Here is an 18,829-nt window from a genome sequence, read left to right as displayed (position 1 = left end):
GGGTGTTGGCTCCACTTTGGTCAGCAAGACTGTGGTGCCTGATGATGTAGGAGTTGAAACAATAATTTTATTATGTTTGTTGTGATATTATACTATATATTATGTTCACTGTGATCTCATGTAGTGTGTTTAGTGGAATAAGTTAGTAGATAGACTCACACCTAGTGGGGTCGGGTAATGGCAGCTGAAAGGGTTCAACCAAAGGTGAGTGAGGATGTAACTGGACACCATCAGTTACTGTTGGAAGAGGTAAAGAGCTGCCAAGGGGGCGGAGTCAGCTGCCAAGGAGGCTGATTATGACTCCATTGTTTCCAAGGTAACTGAGACAGTTTTTTTTTTAAAGAAGTTGCCTTTTTGAGCAAAGTGGGCAGGATGTTTTACAGAATGAAAAGATGCAAAACAGTTTGGAAATCAGTCTGTTCCAGGACGGGCTCGGGTTCATGACTTGTTACAAGGAATAAACTCTGCAGAATCAAACCCTGACGGTCTTCTGTGCCTTATCTGAACATCTTTTTCACTCCTTTAAGTACTTTCAAGAGACTTAGTTACATGTTGGTGTAGAAGTCCAGAGTCATATCTGGCCCAGACCTGAATTTTCTTTTAACACAACAATGACAATCTATCTGATCTAATGAAGGGCAACATCAACTCTATGTTCCTCTGAGGGGTAAATGAAGCTGGTCTAAATGGAACTGTAAGAACATTGAAAAACAAAAGATCAGCTGATAACCATGACATTGACATAGTAATTATCAAAGTAATTATTAAAGTATTGTAGGTCCTCTGTCATATATATGTAATCAGTCCTTTCAAAAAGGAGTCTTTCCTAACAGTTTGAAGTTGGCAAAGGTATTTCCAATATTTAAAAATGGTGATAAGCACCACATGGATAACCGTAGACCAGTATCAATTCTTCCACAATTTTCAAAAATACTGGAGAAATTATTTGTGAAACAACTGGATCTTTTCATAGTAAATATGAATTATTGAGTGAAACCAGTATGGATTTAGGGGAAATAGAACTACTATCTATGCAGTCATGGAGATGGTGGAAGAAACTACAAAGGCAGTTGAAGATGAAGAGTATTGTATTGGCATCGACACTGATTTGCAAAAGGCTTTCGATCCTATAGATGACAGCAAATTATAAGAAAATCAGAGAAGTAAGGAATGAGAGGTACACCTTACTTTTGGCTGCAGCTACTTAGAGGATATGGATACTGTGTCTGGATTTAGAAAGGTCACCTGTGGAGTACCTCAAGGTTCAGTGATAGGTCCAAAACTTTTCACACTCTACATCAACAATAACTGTAATGCTACTGATCCGTTAAGTTTGTTTTTATGACAGAGTCCCTGGTTTCACCAACAGTGGTTCATCTTAAGGTGAAGGTAGAGGAAGAGTCAGAGAGACAAGAGAAAATACAGATCTAAGAGGAGACGGAGAGATTCAGGGAGGAGCTGAGCTGTTACTGAACTACAGAAGAGAGAGGAACTTCCATATTCAGCAGAGTTCAAGCTGACACACTGACCAGCTGCTGGAAGCCTTTTTCCACACTGTTGAACTCTAGTTTTTACCTCCACTAGAGGGCGACACCATCAAGTAGGCGGTGCACGACTTCCTCACAGTTTTCAACCACTGTGTCAATAATAACTGCTGCTGTGAAGAGAACAAGTGTCAGACTGAATGTTGAACATCAGCTAGTTTCTCCTGTTGATTTCAACCTTGTTGTAGAGATGGAACATTGCCTGTGGATGATTCTTGCTGCTCTTTTCTTTGGTAAGATAGAAGCACAACATGTTTCCTCTTCAAACACTTTGACATATTACTGAGCTCTACAGTCAGAGCTTGAATCTTTATGATCCAGAGAATCAGAGCAGATCATTTCTGCTGACATTTGTTACCTTGTAAAAACACTTGATATGGTTCAAAGCGACAATGATCAGTGAACATCACATCTATTCTACATGTGTGTGTGTGTGTGTGACTCTCTGGATAGGTAACTCTTTAAAGCTACTGATTGTTCTCCTTGAATCAATCATCTTTATTGATTCATCTCTTCCTCTGCATGTTCTGTTCTTCCCCAGAGTGTAAAGGAGAAGACAGAGTGATCCAGACAACAGCAGATGTCACTGCTACTGAAGGAGACACAGTCACACTGGATTGTAAATTTGAGACAACTGACACAAGTCCCACTTTGTTCTGGTACAAACAAGAAGTCAATGGTTTCCCACAGTACATGCTGAGGTGTTTCTCACAGACAGTAGACCATGCTCCAGAGTTCCAGAAAGAGAGATTTAATGCAGCAATCAACAAGACATCAACATCAGTTCCTCTGAAGATCCAGAAGCTTCAGGTGTCTGACTCTGCTGTGTACTACTGTGCTCTGAGGCCCACAGTGACAGGAAACAACACAACTCTGTACAAAAACCTTTGGAGCAAAGACAACACAATACTCCACATCATCCACTAGAGGGAGTCACACACTGTTACACTTCAACGGTTCCTCATGATCCAGTCCAGATTCTTCTCAGTCATGAGACACAGTTGTGATGAGGAGCTTTAGAGAGTTTGACATGTGAGTCTCCTCCTACTGACTGCAGAGCTGCTGCTTGGCAGAGAACTGTTTGATTCCAGCTGTGAACATCAGACCAAACACAACTCACAAAACCACTCACAACTTCTTCATCCTGAACATTCAGTGACAACATTTCACCTCTGTGAACATGGACAGACTCACTGTCATGTTGTTCTTCTCAGCTCTCGTAGGTACGTATGTTTTAGATCAGACAACCTGAAACACAAAGACGTTTTCAGAGCTTTACACGACCAGTTTGGATATTTGTTTAGTTAAACTTCAACTGAACATTTGAAAGATCCAGATCTAGACAATAAAGAGTCATCACTTCATCACTGATAACTGCTGACTCTACTGTTGACAGGATCATTTGTTTCCTCAAAACTGTCTGTGTGATGTTTGTCAAATGATGGATGTGTGACCATGGAGCAGAACTCTAAATATAACATATTGTTTCCCTCACTAGGTAACAGCTTAGAAGATGATATTACTGCCAGCAGTGCTGAAGTGTTTTCATCAGAGGGCCGTGCTGTTACTCTGTCCTGTAACTATTCAGTTAAAGCCAATAATCTCCAGTGGTATCGGCAGGATCCTGGATCAGCTCCTCAGTATCTTCTCCTGATCACTGTTGCAAAAGAGCCTGAAGTGGTGAGAGCAAAACCTCCAGACCCTCGACTGACTGCTGAACTGAATGAAGAGAGAAATCAAGTCCATCTGCAGATCTCCTCTGCTGCAGTGACAGACTCTGCTGTGTACTACTGTGCTCTGAGGCCCACAGTGACAGGAAACAACACAACTCTGTACAAAAACCTTTGGAGCAAATACAACACAATACTCCACAACATCCACTAGAGGGAGTCACACACTGTTACACTTCAATGGTTCCTCCTCATACACTTCAGATACTTTGTGCTGAAGAATCAGCAGAGAAATTCAGAGTTTGTTGCATCATAAAACAATGAAGCTCTGATGACCATGAGGTGTGGGATGATAACTCAGTGGATGAGCAGTATTAATAGAAATAAGAACAGACACGTCCTCTGAGGCTGTCCTTCACTGTCCTTTACTGACTCTGAACTGTGTAATTACAGTGACAACCTCCTCTGGTACCAACAGTAGATCTCTTTACGTTTACATTTACATTATGTGAAGACCTTCTCGGGTAAAGAACAGCAAGTCCACCTGCGCAAGTCCACCGAGCATGACCACAAGCTGATCTATCTTACACTCTGGGCACTCACAACTCTGTGCTACTCAGTGCTGTATCTATGTGTCTCAGCCCCATTCCTGTGATCTCTGGTATACGTAAAAAGCATCAATATGCAAGAAGGCCAAGGAATCTGGCTCATCTCCAACCACTGTAACAAACCTGTCATACATGTGTCTCCTTTTCTGGTGGCCTATGGAACTGCCAGCCTGCAGTTAACAAGGCGGATTTCATTAACATCTGTGCTAATTAGCTATCCCTTGAACTCCTAGCATTCACCTAAACCTGGATGAAACCTGAAAACACTGTTCCCCAGCTGCACTTTACAATAACCACGTATTTTCCCTACACATCCCAGCTGTCCAGCCGGGGAGTCTGGACTACACTGCAAATTATTTGGTTCTTACCAAGACAAAAAACTTGTGTTAGATAATTTCTCTTGTTTTAAGACTTAATTTCTTATTTTAAGTGTTTAACTTTACACTATAATCTTATATCAAGCACAACCTTATCTTTTTTGTCTCAAATAGGCAGGAAAAACAAAAGATCAGCTGATAACCATGACATTGACATAGTTATTATTAAAGTAATTATTAAAGTATTGTAGGTCCTCTGTCATATATATGTAATCAGTCCTTTCAAAAAGGAGTCTTTCCTAACAGTTTGAAGTTGGCAAAGGTATTTCCAATATTTAAAAATGGTGATAAGCACCACATGGATAACCGTAGACCAGTATCAATTCTTCCACAATTTTCAAAAATACTGGAGAAATTATATGTGAAACAACTGGATCTTTTCATAGTAAATATGAATTATTGAGTGAAACCAGTATGGATTTAGGGGAAATAGAACTACTACCTTATCTTTTTTGTCTCAAATAGGCAGGAAATCTTAAAATGAGGAAAATAACTGTTAAAGTCTCATCAAAATGAATCTTGTTTTAAGATTCAGTAACAAACTCAAGTTGATTGATTCAAGAGTCACACAAAAAGCATCTAACAGAGTTTATTGCTCTGATTTCAAGCATTTGATGACCAACTGGCACAGGGAACACAAAACAGGAAACAAGCAAACTCGTGCATAATACACAATGCACAACACACCCATACATACTTGTTCCTCCTCCATATTAATGTCTGTGGGCAATAATGTCACAAAGACTATATTTTATTGGCACAAACGTATTGTCTTTAAAACTAACTGGAAAATAGGAAATGCAGTCAATTAGTTATTTTACAAATTCTGTAGCCTGGGCAACATTGGGAACTGCCACCTCATATGCCAGCAACTCTGGACTCAGATTCAGTGTTTCATAACGCTGGTACTCAAAAGCAACAAAAGAGGAATCTATCACAAAGATATCTTTTATCAGTCCGAACACTGGGAGAGCACCATCTACATCTGCAACAATCATAGACTTCCCACTAATGTACTTATTGCCATTGAGGATGTACCATTTCACCAAGACAACAGATTGTATGACCTCTATGCCTAAGAAATCTTTGACTTTTCTCTTAACATAATCAATATTTTTGACAGCTGAGACAGGCCCCGATTCTCTTTCACTCGCAAAAATTGGATGCTCGGTGCCTATTTCATTTTGACAACATTCGAGGAACTGATTATGGTTTGCAAGCAATTTACATACATTTTTTAAATTTAACTTGGAAGCCCACTGCTTAAAATAACTGCTTAGCTTCCGCATACACATACTTCTAATTAAAGGACCAGGAGATATGATTTGGCTAGGTAGATGTAGCATGTAATGCTGCTTGGGAATTACATTGGCTTCTTTGAACTGATGCAGATGTTGCTCAATCATGCACCTGAGCCACAATACAGTTTCTAACGAAATAACAGGAGCAAGGACAATTTGAACAATCTCAATTAACTGAAGAATAAATTTGACATACTCATTGTCCATATCATTCAAAAGAAAAGGTAGTATTTTTAGAAGTATTAACATTTGTCCACATGACAGTTTTAATTTATTGTCATTAGCAGCTAAAGTGTTGACACTAATAGGACATGGCTTATCTCGTATATCTAGAGGTGAGTAAGGAAAATTTATAATAGTTAATCTCATCTAATTCTTTCTGTCCTGACAGAATCAGGTGTTTTAATACAAGCTTTATTTCCATTGGTGCAACACCTTCAAAAATAACATGCATTATATCCTGTGGAGTTTGTTTGATCAGGTCAAATGCTGGAACATCAACGAGTCAGCTTCTCCTGTTAATCCCGTAAGTGAGGGATGCTTTCGATGTTTCTGTGCTTGCTTTGTCTATTTCAAGACACTGCCTGATGTGCTTTTCCAAAGTTCTTTCAGCAAACTTATTCTCCTCAAAAATACTTTGCATATCCTCAAATGAGCATTCACAATGTCTACATTTGCTATAAGCAAAACCAACACCTTGTTTAAACCCAGCAAGGTCATGTTGGGCAAGTGTGTCTCCACATAAGGCTATCATAGCACCAAACAACTCAATTTCACCATTTGGGGTTTCAATCCTAACACCATTGTAAAGAAGTGTCAGATCTTTTAGGATTCTTTTTAGTATAACATCAACACCCCACTGAGAAATATCACTTGCCTTGGCAATAGCAAGGAGTCTTATTGCTGCCAACTTGGACCAAAATTTTGGATCGATATTCCCTAAAGTATAATAAAACATCAGTACTTTATCTGCAGAGGCATGGGGGCCTAAAGGGTTACATATTTCAATTTCATCGGTGTACAATAGTATTTGCAATGCATTTGGCCTTTGAGAATATAATGGATGTGATGTAAAAAGGGCTCCATCAGTAAAATCATACAAGAATCCCTGTCTACTTCTTAGTGGTACAGTGTTCAACATGATTCTAGAATTGGTCAGTAACTGCTTAAGACTTTGAATGAGTGGTACATAGTAAAAACTTTTGTTTGTTGAGGCCATGACCCTTGAAAGACCACGCTTTACCCACCAGCATCCTCAGTTCATGTCCTCCAACGGTCGCAGCTTAATGACGTCAGTGATATCGGTTACCCGCCTGAATAAGTCACATTTGTGAAGGAGCAGCGACTCACGGTCAGTAAACTTTATTGAATTGTTATAAATTACTCGCCAAAAATCACATTTTAGAGCAGATTGTTGTTGTGATGGTTACACCCTCGATGGTTAACGTTTTCAAACGTCTTTCACCGGAGTAATTGCATAGCAATCTAGCTAAAGTTAGCCTAGCCGTTGTGCACCTTTGCATGCTAGCCTAGCTACTAAGAGTCCGTGGTTCGCCGGGCGCTGCTGCCTGTTGATGTCCAGGAGCTGATGAATCCAGAATGGATATTTTTGACGATGCCACTCTATCGGTGTCGGAGGGTAAGTCAGATTAAAGTTTATATTATGTATTGATGCTGTTTACAAGAGTGCACATTATTAGCTGAATACATTAGTTGAAATTCAACATTTTTCTGCTTCCTGGATTTTTCTCAACCTTTATTTGCTCAAATAATTGAATTTAAAATAGGTTTAGGATGAAAAAAATGTAATAAGAGTCAGAATTACACAGGAAATATATGGTCCCAAATTTTAAGATAAAACCCCTGGCCATAAAAAAAGTTAAGTTTACTTTGTTATAGAACAGAATAAATATGGCCGTATTGAGATTTTCTAATGATGTGTTTTGAGATTATAGAAATAATAATAATAACAGATATCTGAAAAAAATATGGTTAGTAATTTTGCAGTTCATTTTCTGATTTGTTGAGTATTAGCCTAGTCACGGATCAAATGTGCTGATTAATAATTTAAATGAATAAATTCAATTAGTTAATTTGAATAAAATCATATATTACAAACACTGAACTTAATGTCATAGAAGTAGCTTAACGTTTAATGTCCAGACTTTGACATTTTTACCCTTGCTTTTATTTGGGACAGGCATCTTTGTGAGATAGTTTTATAATTATTTTTACTGACTTTATGGTAATTGTACAAATAGGAGGCTTTATAGCACAGACAACTAGACAAACAATTTACAAATGTGTTGTAGCTCAGAGGGACAGATAATGTTGTTTGTTACTGTAGCTTCACTAGCTTGGCATTGCTTCATTTAAAGATAGGTATTTGTCATGTATATTACAGCTGCCAGTGTTGATGAGGAGGCTTTGAAAGGCCTTAGCCGGGATGACCTGAAAGATCTTTTTCCTGGCCCCGGAAATTTTCTGAAAAGAAAAAAACTCTGGGAGTTCATCAATCAAAATGTAAACGCAAATTGAAATAAGTAATAATTATTAAAGTCTGAATTGTACCATATTATGGTCCTAATGTATTATGTTTCCATCTTACATAGTGTGAAAATACCATGGCCCAAGATGCCAGCACTTGTAGTGAAAGCGGGATTATGGTCTCAACTAGTGCCATGCCACCAGGCCAACCTCAAGCCTCCACCCCTATATCTGCTGAGAAAACAATGAAAATGCCAGACCCCACAGAGTATGTGGTCTACACAGATTCAGAGTTAGAGATGGTGCATAGTCAGTACTTTTCATTGCTCTGCAATGGAAAGGAAAAGAACAAGATGTCAAAGGAGCTATGTTGCAGACTTGTAAGGAACACAGTCACCAGCATGGTTGCAATCCTGCGTGCTAGTGCCATGGGGAAAGAAGTAAAATACCCCTCCAAATTGGAAATGAGAGCCATGTCACAGAAATTGTCGACTACTACCCTATGTTACGTGATGCTGATACAAACATATATAAGTAATATTTTTTTATTTTTCTAAACCAAAACTGTGGGCAGGTCAGCAACAAGACAAACAACTTATGTAACATTCTTTCACCACAGCTGACCATCTACACCAAGATGTACAAGCAATTACAAAATATGAGATCCCCAAGAAAGAGGCAAGGCTCCATACCACAAAGAGGAGCGGTGAAGACGGCTCTCTTCAGCGCGGACAACCAAGACATGGAGACAGATACAGACACAAGGACGGACCCGAGCAGCTTGAGTGATAATACCATACTTCTTGAGAGCAATGAGGACACCAGCGAGGACAACTCCAGTGCAGGTGTGCAAATTGTGGGCAAAAAAATGAAACGGTGCACTCATACAACTTTTTTTTGTCTAAAAATGTTTAATCATGTAATGATAAATGATATAGTTGTCCACACATGTTGAACCAGAGTTCATGGCTAGGCATGGCTGCACTGTGTTTATATATGCCTGTCTTTGCTTGTCATCATGCTTATAATTGTATTGAGATTTTTTTCATTATTTCTCAAAAAAGCACCCCCACTAGTACCCCCCTCTGTGCCAAGGAAGCCAAAGAGCAGCAAACCTCAGTGCTGCCACCCGAATCAGCCTCAGGCTCCTCACCCAGGACTGTGATTGCTTCACCAACCACACCTGCAAAGGATGTTGTTGGTAAGCCCACCTCAGCACACTTTGCAGCCTGTTATCCATGATAATGGCTTTCAGAGTGGCAAATCAGAAATTATTATTTGATGAGCACACTTTTTTCAGACAAATCAATCAACTCACATTGTTTATATTGATGTAAACAATATCAAATTACTGTATTGCATTGCCCTTATTTGAATTAAGTTAATTGATTTGATTTGGGTCAACAATTACTTAACAAGTAAACATTTCTAACATTCATGTATACTTATTTTATTTCCTTTCCTCTGTTTTTCCTCACGTATTTAAAAATTAACTTCTTAACATTTTTTTCCTGCCACTGTAAGTTTCCCAAAAAACAGTGCATTGTATTTTAACCACGCTTTATTTCCCCTGTGTTGTTGTTAAAGTGTTAGCATTGAAATGTCTCAGCTCTGTTTTTTGTCATTTCAGTGGGCCAGGACAGTCTGAAGATGCAGGCTAGGCACTACAGAACCTTGAGCAACATGTACAATAAGCCCAATGCAAAACCCAATCAAAACGATGTTGCTCAAATTTTGGACCTTGAGTTTGAAGCCAGACGGGCTTTCATTGATGCAGATGTTACAAGGGAAGAAGACCGACCTGCAAAAATCTTTGAGGCATATCCGTGTTTCAAAGATGTTCGAAATGTATGTTTATTTTTACTGCCTAAACTTAAATTACTGTGTATCCATCTGTGTTCTGAATTTGAGTGCATTGTCAGTGGTTGAATAACTGTGCACAATGCTGTCTTAGGCAATGGATGAGCTACGGCGCATAGTAGGTGGCACCAACAGCAGATACATTGAGGAAGTGAAAGGAAGATGGGCAGACTTCTGTGCCAGGGTGCAGTTCTACGGGGTGTGGAAGAAAGTCCTGAAACCCCCTTTCCCCTTGGATGTCTGTAGTGGTAAGTTGATTTTCCATATGCATGTATGTATTGATATTTATACCACATTCAAACTATTCTGTTCATCTTTCTATTCTTTAGTGGATTTCACTCTCACCCTCTTCAATGCACTCCCATCCCTTTTCCCCTCATCAACTTCACCACCAAAGAGGCTTGGGAATAGCTGTGAGGCACTTCTTCATACCCTGAAGGTAAGAAAATGTTTGTGTTGATTCCTTACTGTCCTCTTTGAAGTGCCATTATTTTCTGACATTGTTGTGCTTGTTCACAATCACAGAGATTATAATTTGTGCAAAAAGGCGAAACCAGAAGTGCCTCCATTGTCCCTCAATTGGTGTTCACAGAATACCAAAACATGTTTCAAAACCTTTAATTCATTCATTCATTCCAGAAACATTAAAAATATACCACCCTGCATCAGCTTTTAATCTGTCCTTAATTCCCACACCTTGATCAGTCAAAGAAATGTTTTTTGTTTTGTTTTTTTAAACACGTCCCCCCTGCCCCACTGTGAAGTAATTCATGTTTATTTCTTCCAGTCTGATAAGTCAGTATGAGTTTTTAAATGTGAATTTAATTGCTCAAGTCAGGTTTAACCTGATCATTTAATCTAAAAATGATCATATACTTTCAATACATTTTTGTCTTCTCACTCTCTACACATTGTTCTTTTTTTCCGCTCCAGTCAGGCGAAGACCCTACCCTGTACCTGGAGAAGTGTCCTCTCTCCTCCCCAGTTCTGCTGTTTGATGGATCAACCACCATTGTGGCTGTGGGTAACGTACCTGTGACCACCCTCCCGCAGGAAGATTTCTCAGAAGGGATGTTGGTGTTAATGGCATACTACTACACTTTGCATTTAACATACCCTAAATGTGTTGCAACGCTCCTCTCTGTTATTCAAACAGAGGTAATTGGTGACAACATCCACGATCAAGATGCCACTAGTGCATACAAGAAAGCAATGGCTGATTGGAAATCGTTCATTGATCAGTAGCATTGCCAAGCAGTACTTTGTCAAGACAGTTGAGAAGTAGCTGAGTGTCAAGCAGTATTTTGTTATGACAGTAGTTCTTGTTGGCTCTGCCTTACAATAGTTTTGTGTATTCCACAACTTTATTACAGTGTCACTTGGTTATTTGCTTAAATTAATCACAGGGGTCCCAGCAGATCTTGAGTCTAAGTTTTACCTCATCGAGGTCTGTATTTCAGGATACGTTCATTGAAAAATGCTGATACATAACTGAGAGGTTAGAGGAGAGATTTGTTTTTCTCTCTTTTGTGGATTGTGGAAAAAATATATTCAAATGACTTGGTTGTAAAGATTGATTTATTGTAAGAAATCATAGCAACCCTGAGTAACTGCTGGTGTTGAGTGTCTTATAAGTCTTATAAGTCATTCTGGTTGTGTTTTCTGTAGAAACTATTAAGATGTATATTCTAAAAATAAGGACAGGCATTAGGTTTTAAGGTTTAGTTTTAAGATGAAGTAAGCCTTGTTTCAAGATAAATGTGCTTGGATTAAGACAGAGTTTAGTCATTCTTCACTAATACTGGGTATTTTTTCTCTAAATTTCTATTTTTTTTTAACTAATCTTCAGCTTAATTTGCTAAAAGTAAGAAAACTAAATATGTAATTGCTTATATTTAGCATATTTCACTTATTTTGAGGCTGTAGAAAGTTACTTTTTAAGTTATCTCATCTTAAAACCAGCATTTTCTGCTTACCTTATACTTATATTTAGTACATTTCACTTATTTTAGGACTGTAAAAGTTAAATTTTAAGCAATCAGATCTTAAAACCAGCATTTTGTACTTACTTTATGCTTATATTTAGTATATTTAACTTATCTGATCTTAAAACTAGCATTTTTGGCTTACTTTAAGCCTTCCAAATACATCTGTAGACATGCTTATTTCTAGATTTTTCTTCTTTCTAGATCTTAATTTAAGAAATCTTGTCAAGTGAAATTATCTTGCTGCATGGACAGATAGTTTCACTTGTTTTTAGTACCTTTTCCCTCAGATTTAGTGTTTTTATCTTGTTTTTAGACCCCCCTTTTTTGCAGTGTAGTGTGCTTATTTCCAACAAATGGGCATTCACTCAACTCTTACCTCCAAACAAATACTCCTCATTCGAGTACCATGCTGTCATGGTGACTGCCCCGGTGAAAGTCTCTGTCTTTGTCATCTACCGTTCACCAGGACAACCAGGTGTTTTTGTGGGTGAGCTAGACACACTTCTGTTCCTGACCATGCCTTTCTGCTGCTCATCTAAGGTGATATTAACATCTGCTTAGACAATCCAAGCTCCTCACTGATACACTCCTTTGACTTGAAACATGTCTGCAGCCCTCTGACTCACAAAGTTGGTAAAGTGCTTGACTTATTCTCACCTGGAATTGTGCCACAGACTGTCTAACAGTCACACCTCTGCACCTCTCTGACCACTACTTCATGTGCTCCACTGTTTGCCTCCCTGATCTGCCATCCATCCACCACCTCTGGTGTCATTCCACTGCAACCTCCACAACTTGGGTCCCACCCACTTTTCCTCAGTGCTCACCTCAGCTCTACCACCTACTCCCACTTTTCCTCATTAGAGGTCAGTGATGCCATGGAGTCTCTGCTCTGCTGAGCTCATCCCTGGATACTCTGTGTCCTATATCCTCTACCTTTAAAACATTACTCAATCCTCCACCACCCCCAAAGACACTGACCTCTCATCCGATATCTTTGCCTCCTTCTTCACTGAAAAGGTGTTGGCCATCAGTAGCCAATCCTCTGAACCTCCCAGAGACAACCTGCCTCTGCTGATGAAGGCACAGAGTGCATGGCTCCAAAAGATCCTTTCTATGGTCGTCCTTTCACATGTCCACCCAGATGACCCCACGGTCTCTGTGCTGATCTCAGCTTGTCCCTCTGACATATCTGCACAGATGAAGGAACGCCACCTTCAACTAAAGCTCTCAAAGACTGAACTCCTGCTCATCCCAGCTAATCAGTCTCTTCATCATGATATTGATGTCAAAATTGCCTCTTCATCCCTTACTCCATCTAAGGTTGCAAGAAAGCTGAGTGTCCTATTTGATGACCAATTATCCTTCTCCATGGTCCAGGCCATGGTTGTCTCTTGGCTCGACTTCTGCAACGCTCTTCTTTGTGCTCAGTGAAACCTTTACAGATGGTCCATAATGCAGCTGCCCGCCTGGTCTTCAATTAGCCCAAAAAGGCACATGTCACCCTGTTTCTAATCAACCTACACAAACTATCCATGGCTGTCTTCAGAATGCCTTCTGGGTCTGCACCCATCTACTTGAACTTGATCATCAGACCTTATGCTCTTTCTCGGCCTCTACTTCCTGCAGGGGATGTCGTCTTGCCGTCCTTTCCTCAAACCTTAACATCTAACATCTAACTAGCACTTACTATGCACTTTTGACACACTTCCTGATACAATCTCCCTGCACTTATTAAATAGCTGTGGAACCTAATACTTACACAAAGGTTTCCCACTGCACTGTAGCTTACTATTGTCCTTCACTTGTAAGTTACTATGGAGAAAAGCGTCTGCCAAATGAATAAATGTAAATGTAATTATCTCTTTACCAACACACAGCTCAGTTAATCTCACATCCAAGAGACACTAATGCAACAGAAGATGGTTTTTATGATCCAGTCTAGAGTCTTTGTAGTGGTGAGAAAAACAACAGAAAATGCAGCAGCAAAGATAAAACTCAGAATGATTCGACACAATCTCTGATGATAGTGAGGTGCTGTGTTATTCATAACTGAGTGTGGCAGTGACACTCTGATGTCTCATAGAGCTCAAGTTCAAATGTGTGGGAATATTTTGTCAGGTTCTCTCTGAAATATTCACAACTGTTGAAATGTGAAACAAATTTAAGAATTAAAAAAAGATTAACTAAGATTAACTATTTAAAAAATCACAAATAAGTTGAGTCATAATATATTTTGTCATATATTGAATACATTTTGATTTTAATGGATTTTATTCTTATCTACATAGAAGAGGTTCAATCCTAGGTCCTCTCATTTTCTATGGGTATGATTAATTTTCATCAAATTATTTTTATACATAAGTTTCCACTGTTTTGGTGACAATATGTGATTGGAGGAAGAGTCAGAGAGAGAAGAGAAAATACAGATCTAAGAGGAGACGGAGAGATTCAGGGAGGAGCTGAGCTGTTACTGAACTATAGAAGAGAGAGGAACTTCCATATTCAGCAGAGTTCAAGACACAAACCATCAACATCACCTTTATTCAACATGCTGTCATTGGATCATTGTGGATTTTCTCTACTGTTTCTCTCCATTGTTACAGGTATGTTAGATTCTGCAGCAAGGAAAAGATTGATTTCAATATTTTTGGAAGGTGAAACATTTATTGAGACGTCTGCAACTTTATAACAGAGTTCTCTCTTCCTTTAGGAGTCAGCTGTCAAGACCTGACTCCAGTCAAGACTGAAGAGTTCAGTTCAGAAGGCAGCTCTGTCACTCTGTCCTACAGGTATTCCAAAAAAGCAGCTCGCACTGATTATTTCTTCTGGTATCAACAATATCCAGGAAAACCACCACAGTTCCTCATCTCCCACTTGGGAACTCAAAATGTAACAAACTCTGGACTGTCAGTTAAAGTGAGTGATGATGGAGCCAGAATGGATCTGCAGATCTCCTCTGCTGCAGTGACAGACTCTGCTGTGTACTACTGTGCTGTGAGGCCCACAGTGACAGGAAACAACACAACTCTGTACAAAAACCTTTGGCGCAAAGACAACACAATACTCCACAACATCCACTAGAGGGAGTCACACACTGTTACAAGACTGAGTTTTAGAGACTGTGTCTGTGGACTGATGAGAAAAAAAACAGATTTTAATCTCACTGAGGAAGTTACATAGAGGTGATTCCCTGGCCCCACCCACTTCAGTCCAGCTCAGCCAATGAGATTATCAGTGTGTCCAGAGCAGAAATGTTTGAGGAACTAAAAGCACAATCAGCTTGATGTTGAGGAGAAGGGCTGTGCAGCAGAGAGGCTGTTTAGTTGTTGGATTCTCCTGCAGTGGAAGAACATTGTTCATCTGCTGTCTGTTTGGCTTCAACTCCTCCAAAGACATGTTGCTTTACCTCTTTTTGTTTTTCTCTCACTTCATAGGTGAGTTTGACAACAAATGAGAGTCTCAGTTCACCTGCTGTAGCAACAAGATATTTGACCTCCATTTGATCACTTTCACAGTTGAAAAGGCACAATAATGTGTCTTTGTGATGAAGTCCTGTACAATGTAGTTGTGATGTGAGCTACAGTTGAGCTGTTTGTGTCCACAGAGTAACACTGTACAGTGACATTTTCCACTGTCTTCTCCTCTCAGCCTCATGGACAATGTTAGTCTAATGGCTTCATTTTCTCTACTTTTTCCAGGACTAATAGCTGGAGACAAAATCTCTCCTGTAAGAGATGAAGTCAGTGGAAGAGAAGGACAACCTGTCACACTCACATGTCAATATGACACAACCTCTGAATATCCTAGACTGCACTGGTACAGACATGATTCTGACCTTCAGGCTCCTCAGTTTATACTGTTGAAAGGAGCAAGATCATGGAGTGATGATGAATATATTCCTGATAATCGATATCAGTCCCAAACAACAAGTTCATTAACTGAACTGACCATCAGCAGACTAACCCTGGCAGACACAGCTCTCTACTACTGTGCTCTAGAAACACAGTGATACAAAGTGTAGAAGAGGCTGTACAAAAACCTGAAGACAGATATCTGACTCCTCTTCAAAGAGGAGGGAAGTGGTATTCAAAGCACAGCTTGATATCAGATGGATTCTGCTAATTCCTGTTTTCTCAGAGTCACTGTGGTTACAGCTGCTAATGAAACACTGTGGGAGGATTCACATGAGCAGCAAATCCACATCAATGACAAACCACCTGGATGAAGCTTCAGACACAAGACTCCATCAACAACAAACTGAAACTGTTGAACAAAGTAAAAATAACTTTTCTGTTCATCATTTCAGATTCAAAGTTTTCAGTAAAATGTTTTTGCTGTGTGCTTGTGTGGACTAGACCACAACTGAACATGATTTTGATGTTGATTTTATATTTGAGGTTTTTAAATAAATCAATAATGATATTCACTCACTGCCACTTTATTAGGTACACCTTGCTGGTACCAGGTTGGACCCTTTTGCCTTCAGAACTGTCTTAATTCTTCATGGCATAGATTCAACAAGGTGCTGGAAACATTCCTCAGAGATTTTGCTCCATATTGACATGATAGCATCACACAGTTGCTGCAAATTTTTCGGCTGCACATCCATGATGTGAATCTCCCGTTCCACCACGTCCCAAAGGTTCTCTGTTGGACTGAGATCTGGTGACTGTGGAGCCATTTGGGTACAGTGAACTCATTGTCATGTTCAAGAAACCAGGTTGAGATGATCTGAGCTTTGTGACATGGAGCGTTATCCTGCTGGAAGCAGCATCAGAAGATGGTTCACTGTGGTCATAAAGGGATGGACATGGTCAGCAACAATACTCAGGTAGGCTGTGGCGTTTAAACGATGCTCAGTTGGTACTAAGGGGCCCAAAGTGTGACAAGAAAATATATATACAGCCCTGTGCAAAAGTCTTAGGCCACCATTACATTTGTTGTTTTATCAATGCTATAATGACCATGTATAATTATTTCTCAGTCTCTATTAGAGTACAAGCAGAAAATACAGGAAATGTGTCTGTAGCATTAAAAAACAAAAAAATAATTCAAAAAAATCAGAAAATAAAAAAAAAAAAATTCAGAAAAGACAAATTATTTAGAGAAAAAACAAGTATTTAGTGTGACCTCCCCTTCAGCAGCTCGTCTGGACCATGTCTACAGGCCTACATGCATAATAAAGTGGCCGGTGAGTGTATTGGCTGATAATAGTGTTTCACTTCCTTTTCATCATGAGCTCCACATTAAACACTCAACAAGAGCTTCTACTGCCTCCAAGTCAAAGTGTGAATGAGTTGTTGTTACTAACTTAATGTTATCTTTCTGTGCTGTTTACTACTAAACTATAAAGACTGTTTCTGTGTCACAGAAGCACATTCAAGGTCTTTATGTCAGGAACATCACTTTATTCTCTGAACCTTTGATCAGCAGCAGAACGAGCTGGAGAACTCAAGATAAAAACTTCAATAAAGAACAGAAATGATGCTGCACATGACTGAAGGTCTAAAGGGAATCAGCTTCATTTCTGAAGATGATTGACTGAAAGTCAGATCTGTGTGTTCATGTGTCAGGAGTGACATACACATGACATTACACTTCCTCAAGATGAACAAAGAAAAAGAGTCAGAGAGAGAAGAGAAAATACAGATGCAAGAGGAGACGGAGAGATTCAGGGAGGAGCTGAGCTGTTACTGAACTACACTGTGATCCAAATTATTATACAAATAGGATTTCAGTAAAACAAACATTTGGTTTTTAGTTTTTCAATGAAAGTTTTCAATTGTGCTGTTTCTCCTGTCTGTTTCGATCACTGACATCAATCTCACAGACAGGTTTGGTCATTAGTTTGCTAAGTGAGCCTAATCAAAGGGAAACTACTTAAGGAGGTTGTTTCACATTATTAAGCAAGTCACAGGTTTCATGCAATATGGAGAAAAAGAAAGATCTTTCTGCAGATGAAAAGCATGAAATAGTTCATTGTCTTGCAAGAGGAATGAAAACATTGGATATTTCATGAAAAATTAAGAGAGATCACTGTACTGTGAAAAGATTTGTGTGTGATTTAGAGCGCAGACGGGTTGGTTGAGATAAAGGCGTATCAAGGAAAGTTTCTGTCAGAGAGCAGCTGTGAAAAAGCCACTGATGAGTAGCAAACAGGTTTTTGAAGCTGCTGGAGCCGAAGAACCTCTTGGTGCAAGATCCTCCAGAGGTTCGCAGTTGTGCATAAAGCTGTATTTCAGCCACCCTGAACCAATGGAGAACCAATTGAAGTGGGCTCAGAAATACATGAAGACTAATTTTCAAACAGTTTTATTACTGATGAATGCCGTGCTACACTGGATGGTCCAGATGGATGGAGTTCTGGATGGTTGGTGGATGGCCACCATGTCCCAACAAGGCTGCGACATCAGCAAGGAGGTGGCGGAGTGATGTTTTGGGCTGGAAAAATGAGGAGTGAGTTGGTAGGTTCCTTCAGGATGCCTGAAGGTGTCAAAATGACCTCTGCAAAATATGTGGAGTTCCTAACTGACCATTTCTTGCCATGGTATAAAAAGAAGAGCTGTGCCGTCCGAAGTAAAATCATTTTCATGCAAGACAACACACCATCTCATGCTGCAAAAAATAGCACTGCAGCCTTGGCTGCTATGGGCATAAAGGGAGAAAAAGTCATGGTGTGGCCACCATCATCCCCTGACCTCAGCCTTATTGAGAACCTGTGGAGCATCCTTAAAAGGAGGCTCTATGAGGGTGGGCAGCAGTTTATCTCAAAACAGCACCTCTGGGAGGCAATTCTGGCATCCTCCAAGGAAATACAGGCTGAAAGTATACACAGACTTACAAGTTCAGTGGATGAGAGAGTTCAAGTGAAAAATGGAATCTCTGAATGCAAGATTTCCATTTTCAATTCTTTTTAAACAATTGAGTGTTTTGCAACTCTGTTGTGCACACTGTAAAAAAACTGTAATTTAACAGAATTTTACTGTTTATT

General features: G+C 39.5%; 2 protein-coding genes across 7 annotated transcripts in view; one reads left to right on the top strand and one right to left on the bottom strand.

Moving 5' to 3' along the window:
* Positions 1-18,829, bottom strand: part of LOC139628550 (uncharacterized) — a 352,652-nt gene that overhangs the window by 239,046 nt on the left and 94,777 nt on the right. The gene's annotated exons all lie outside the window — the stretch shown is intronic.
* Positions 6,039-14,663, top strand: LOC139629396 (uncharacterized). 6 transcript variants are annotated; one of them, XM_071491992.1, is made up of 10 exons: positions 6,039-6,851; positions 7,029-7,139; positions 7,905-8,023; positions 8,113-8,255; positions 8,607-8,832; positions 9,083-9,188; positions 9,618-9,835; positions 9,942-10,095; positions 10,177-10,286; positions 10,781-14,663. In XM_071491992.1, the coding sequence occupies exons 5-10, from the start codon at positions 8,800-8,802 to the stop codon at positions 11,090-11,092; spliced, it is 933 nt and encodes a 310-aa protein (XP_071348093.1). In that variant the 5' UTR covers positions 6,039-6,851; positions 7,029-7,139; positions 7,905-8,023; positions 8,113-8,255; positions 8,607-8,799; the 3' UTR covers positions 11,093-14,663. The 6 variants fall into 6 exon arrangements, with proteins under 6 accessions (XP_071348093.1, XP_071348094.1, XP_071348091.1 ...); XM_071491993.1 differs by lacking the exon at positions 7,905-8,023; XM_071491990.1 differs by having other exon boundaries at positions 6,039-7,139.

Source organism: Trachinotus anak, unplaced genomic scaffold, assembly GCF_046630095.1.
Source record: "Trachinotus anak isolate AG129_WGS33_773 ecotype Australia unplaced genomic scaffold, CSIRO_AGI_Tana_v1 ptg000012l, whole genome shotgun sequence".
Taxonomy (NCBI): domain Eukaryota; kingdom Metazoa; phylum Chordata; class Actinopteri; order Carangiformes; family Carangidae; genus Trachinotus; species Trachinotus anak.
Note: the sequence above shows the minus strand (reverse complement) of the source record. Positions and strands in the feature narration are given on the sequence as shown.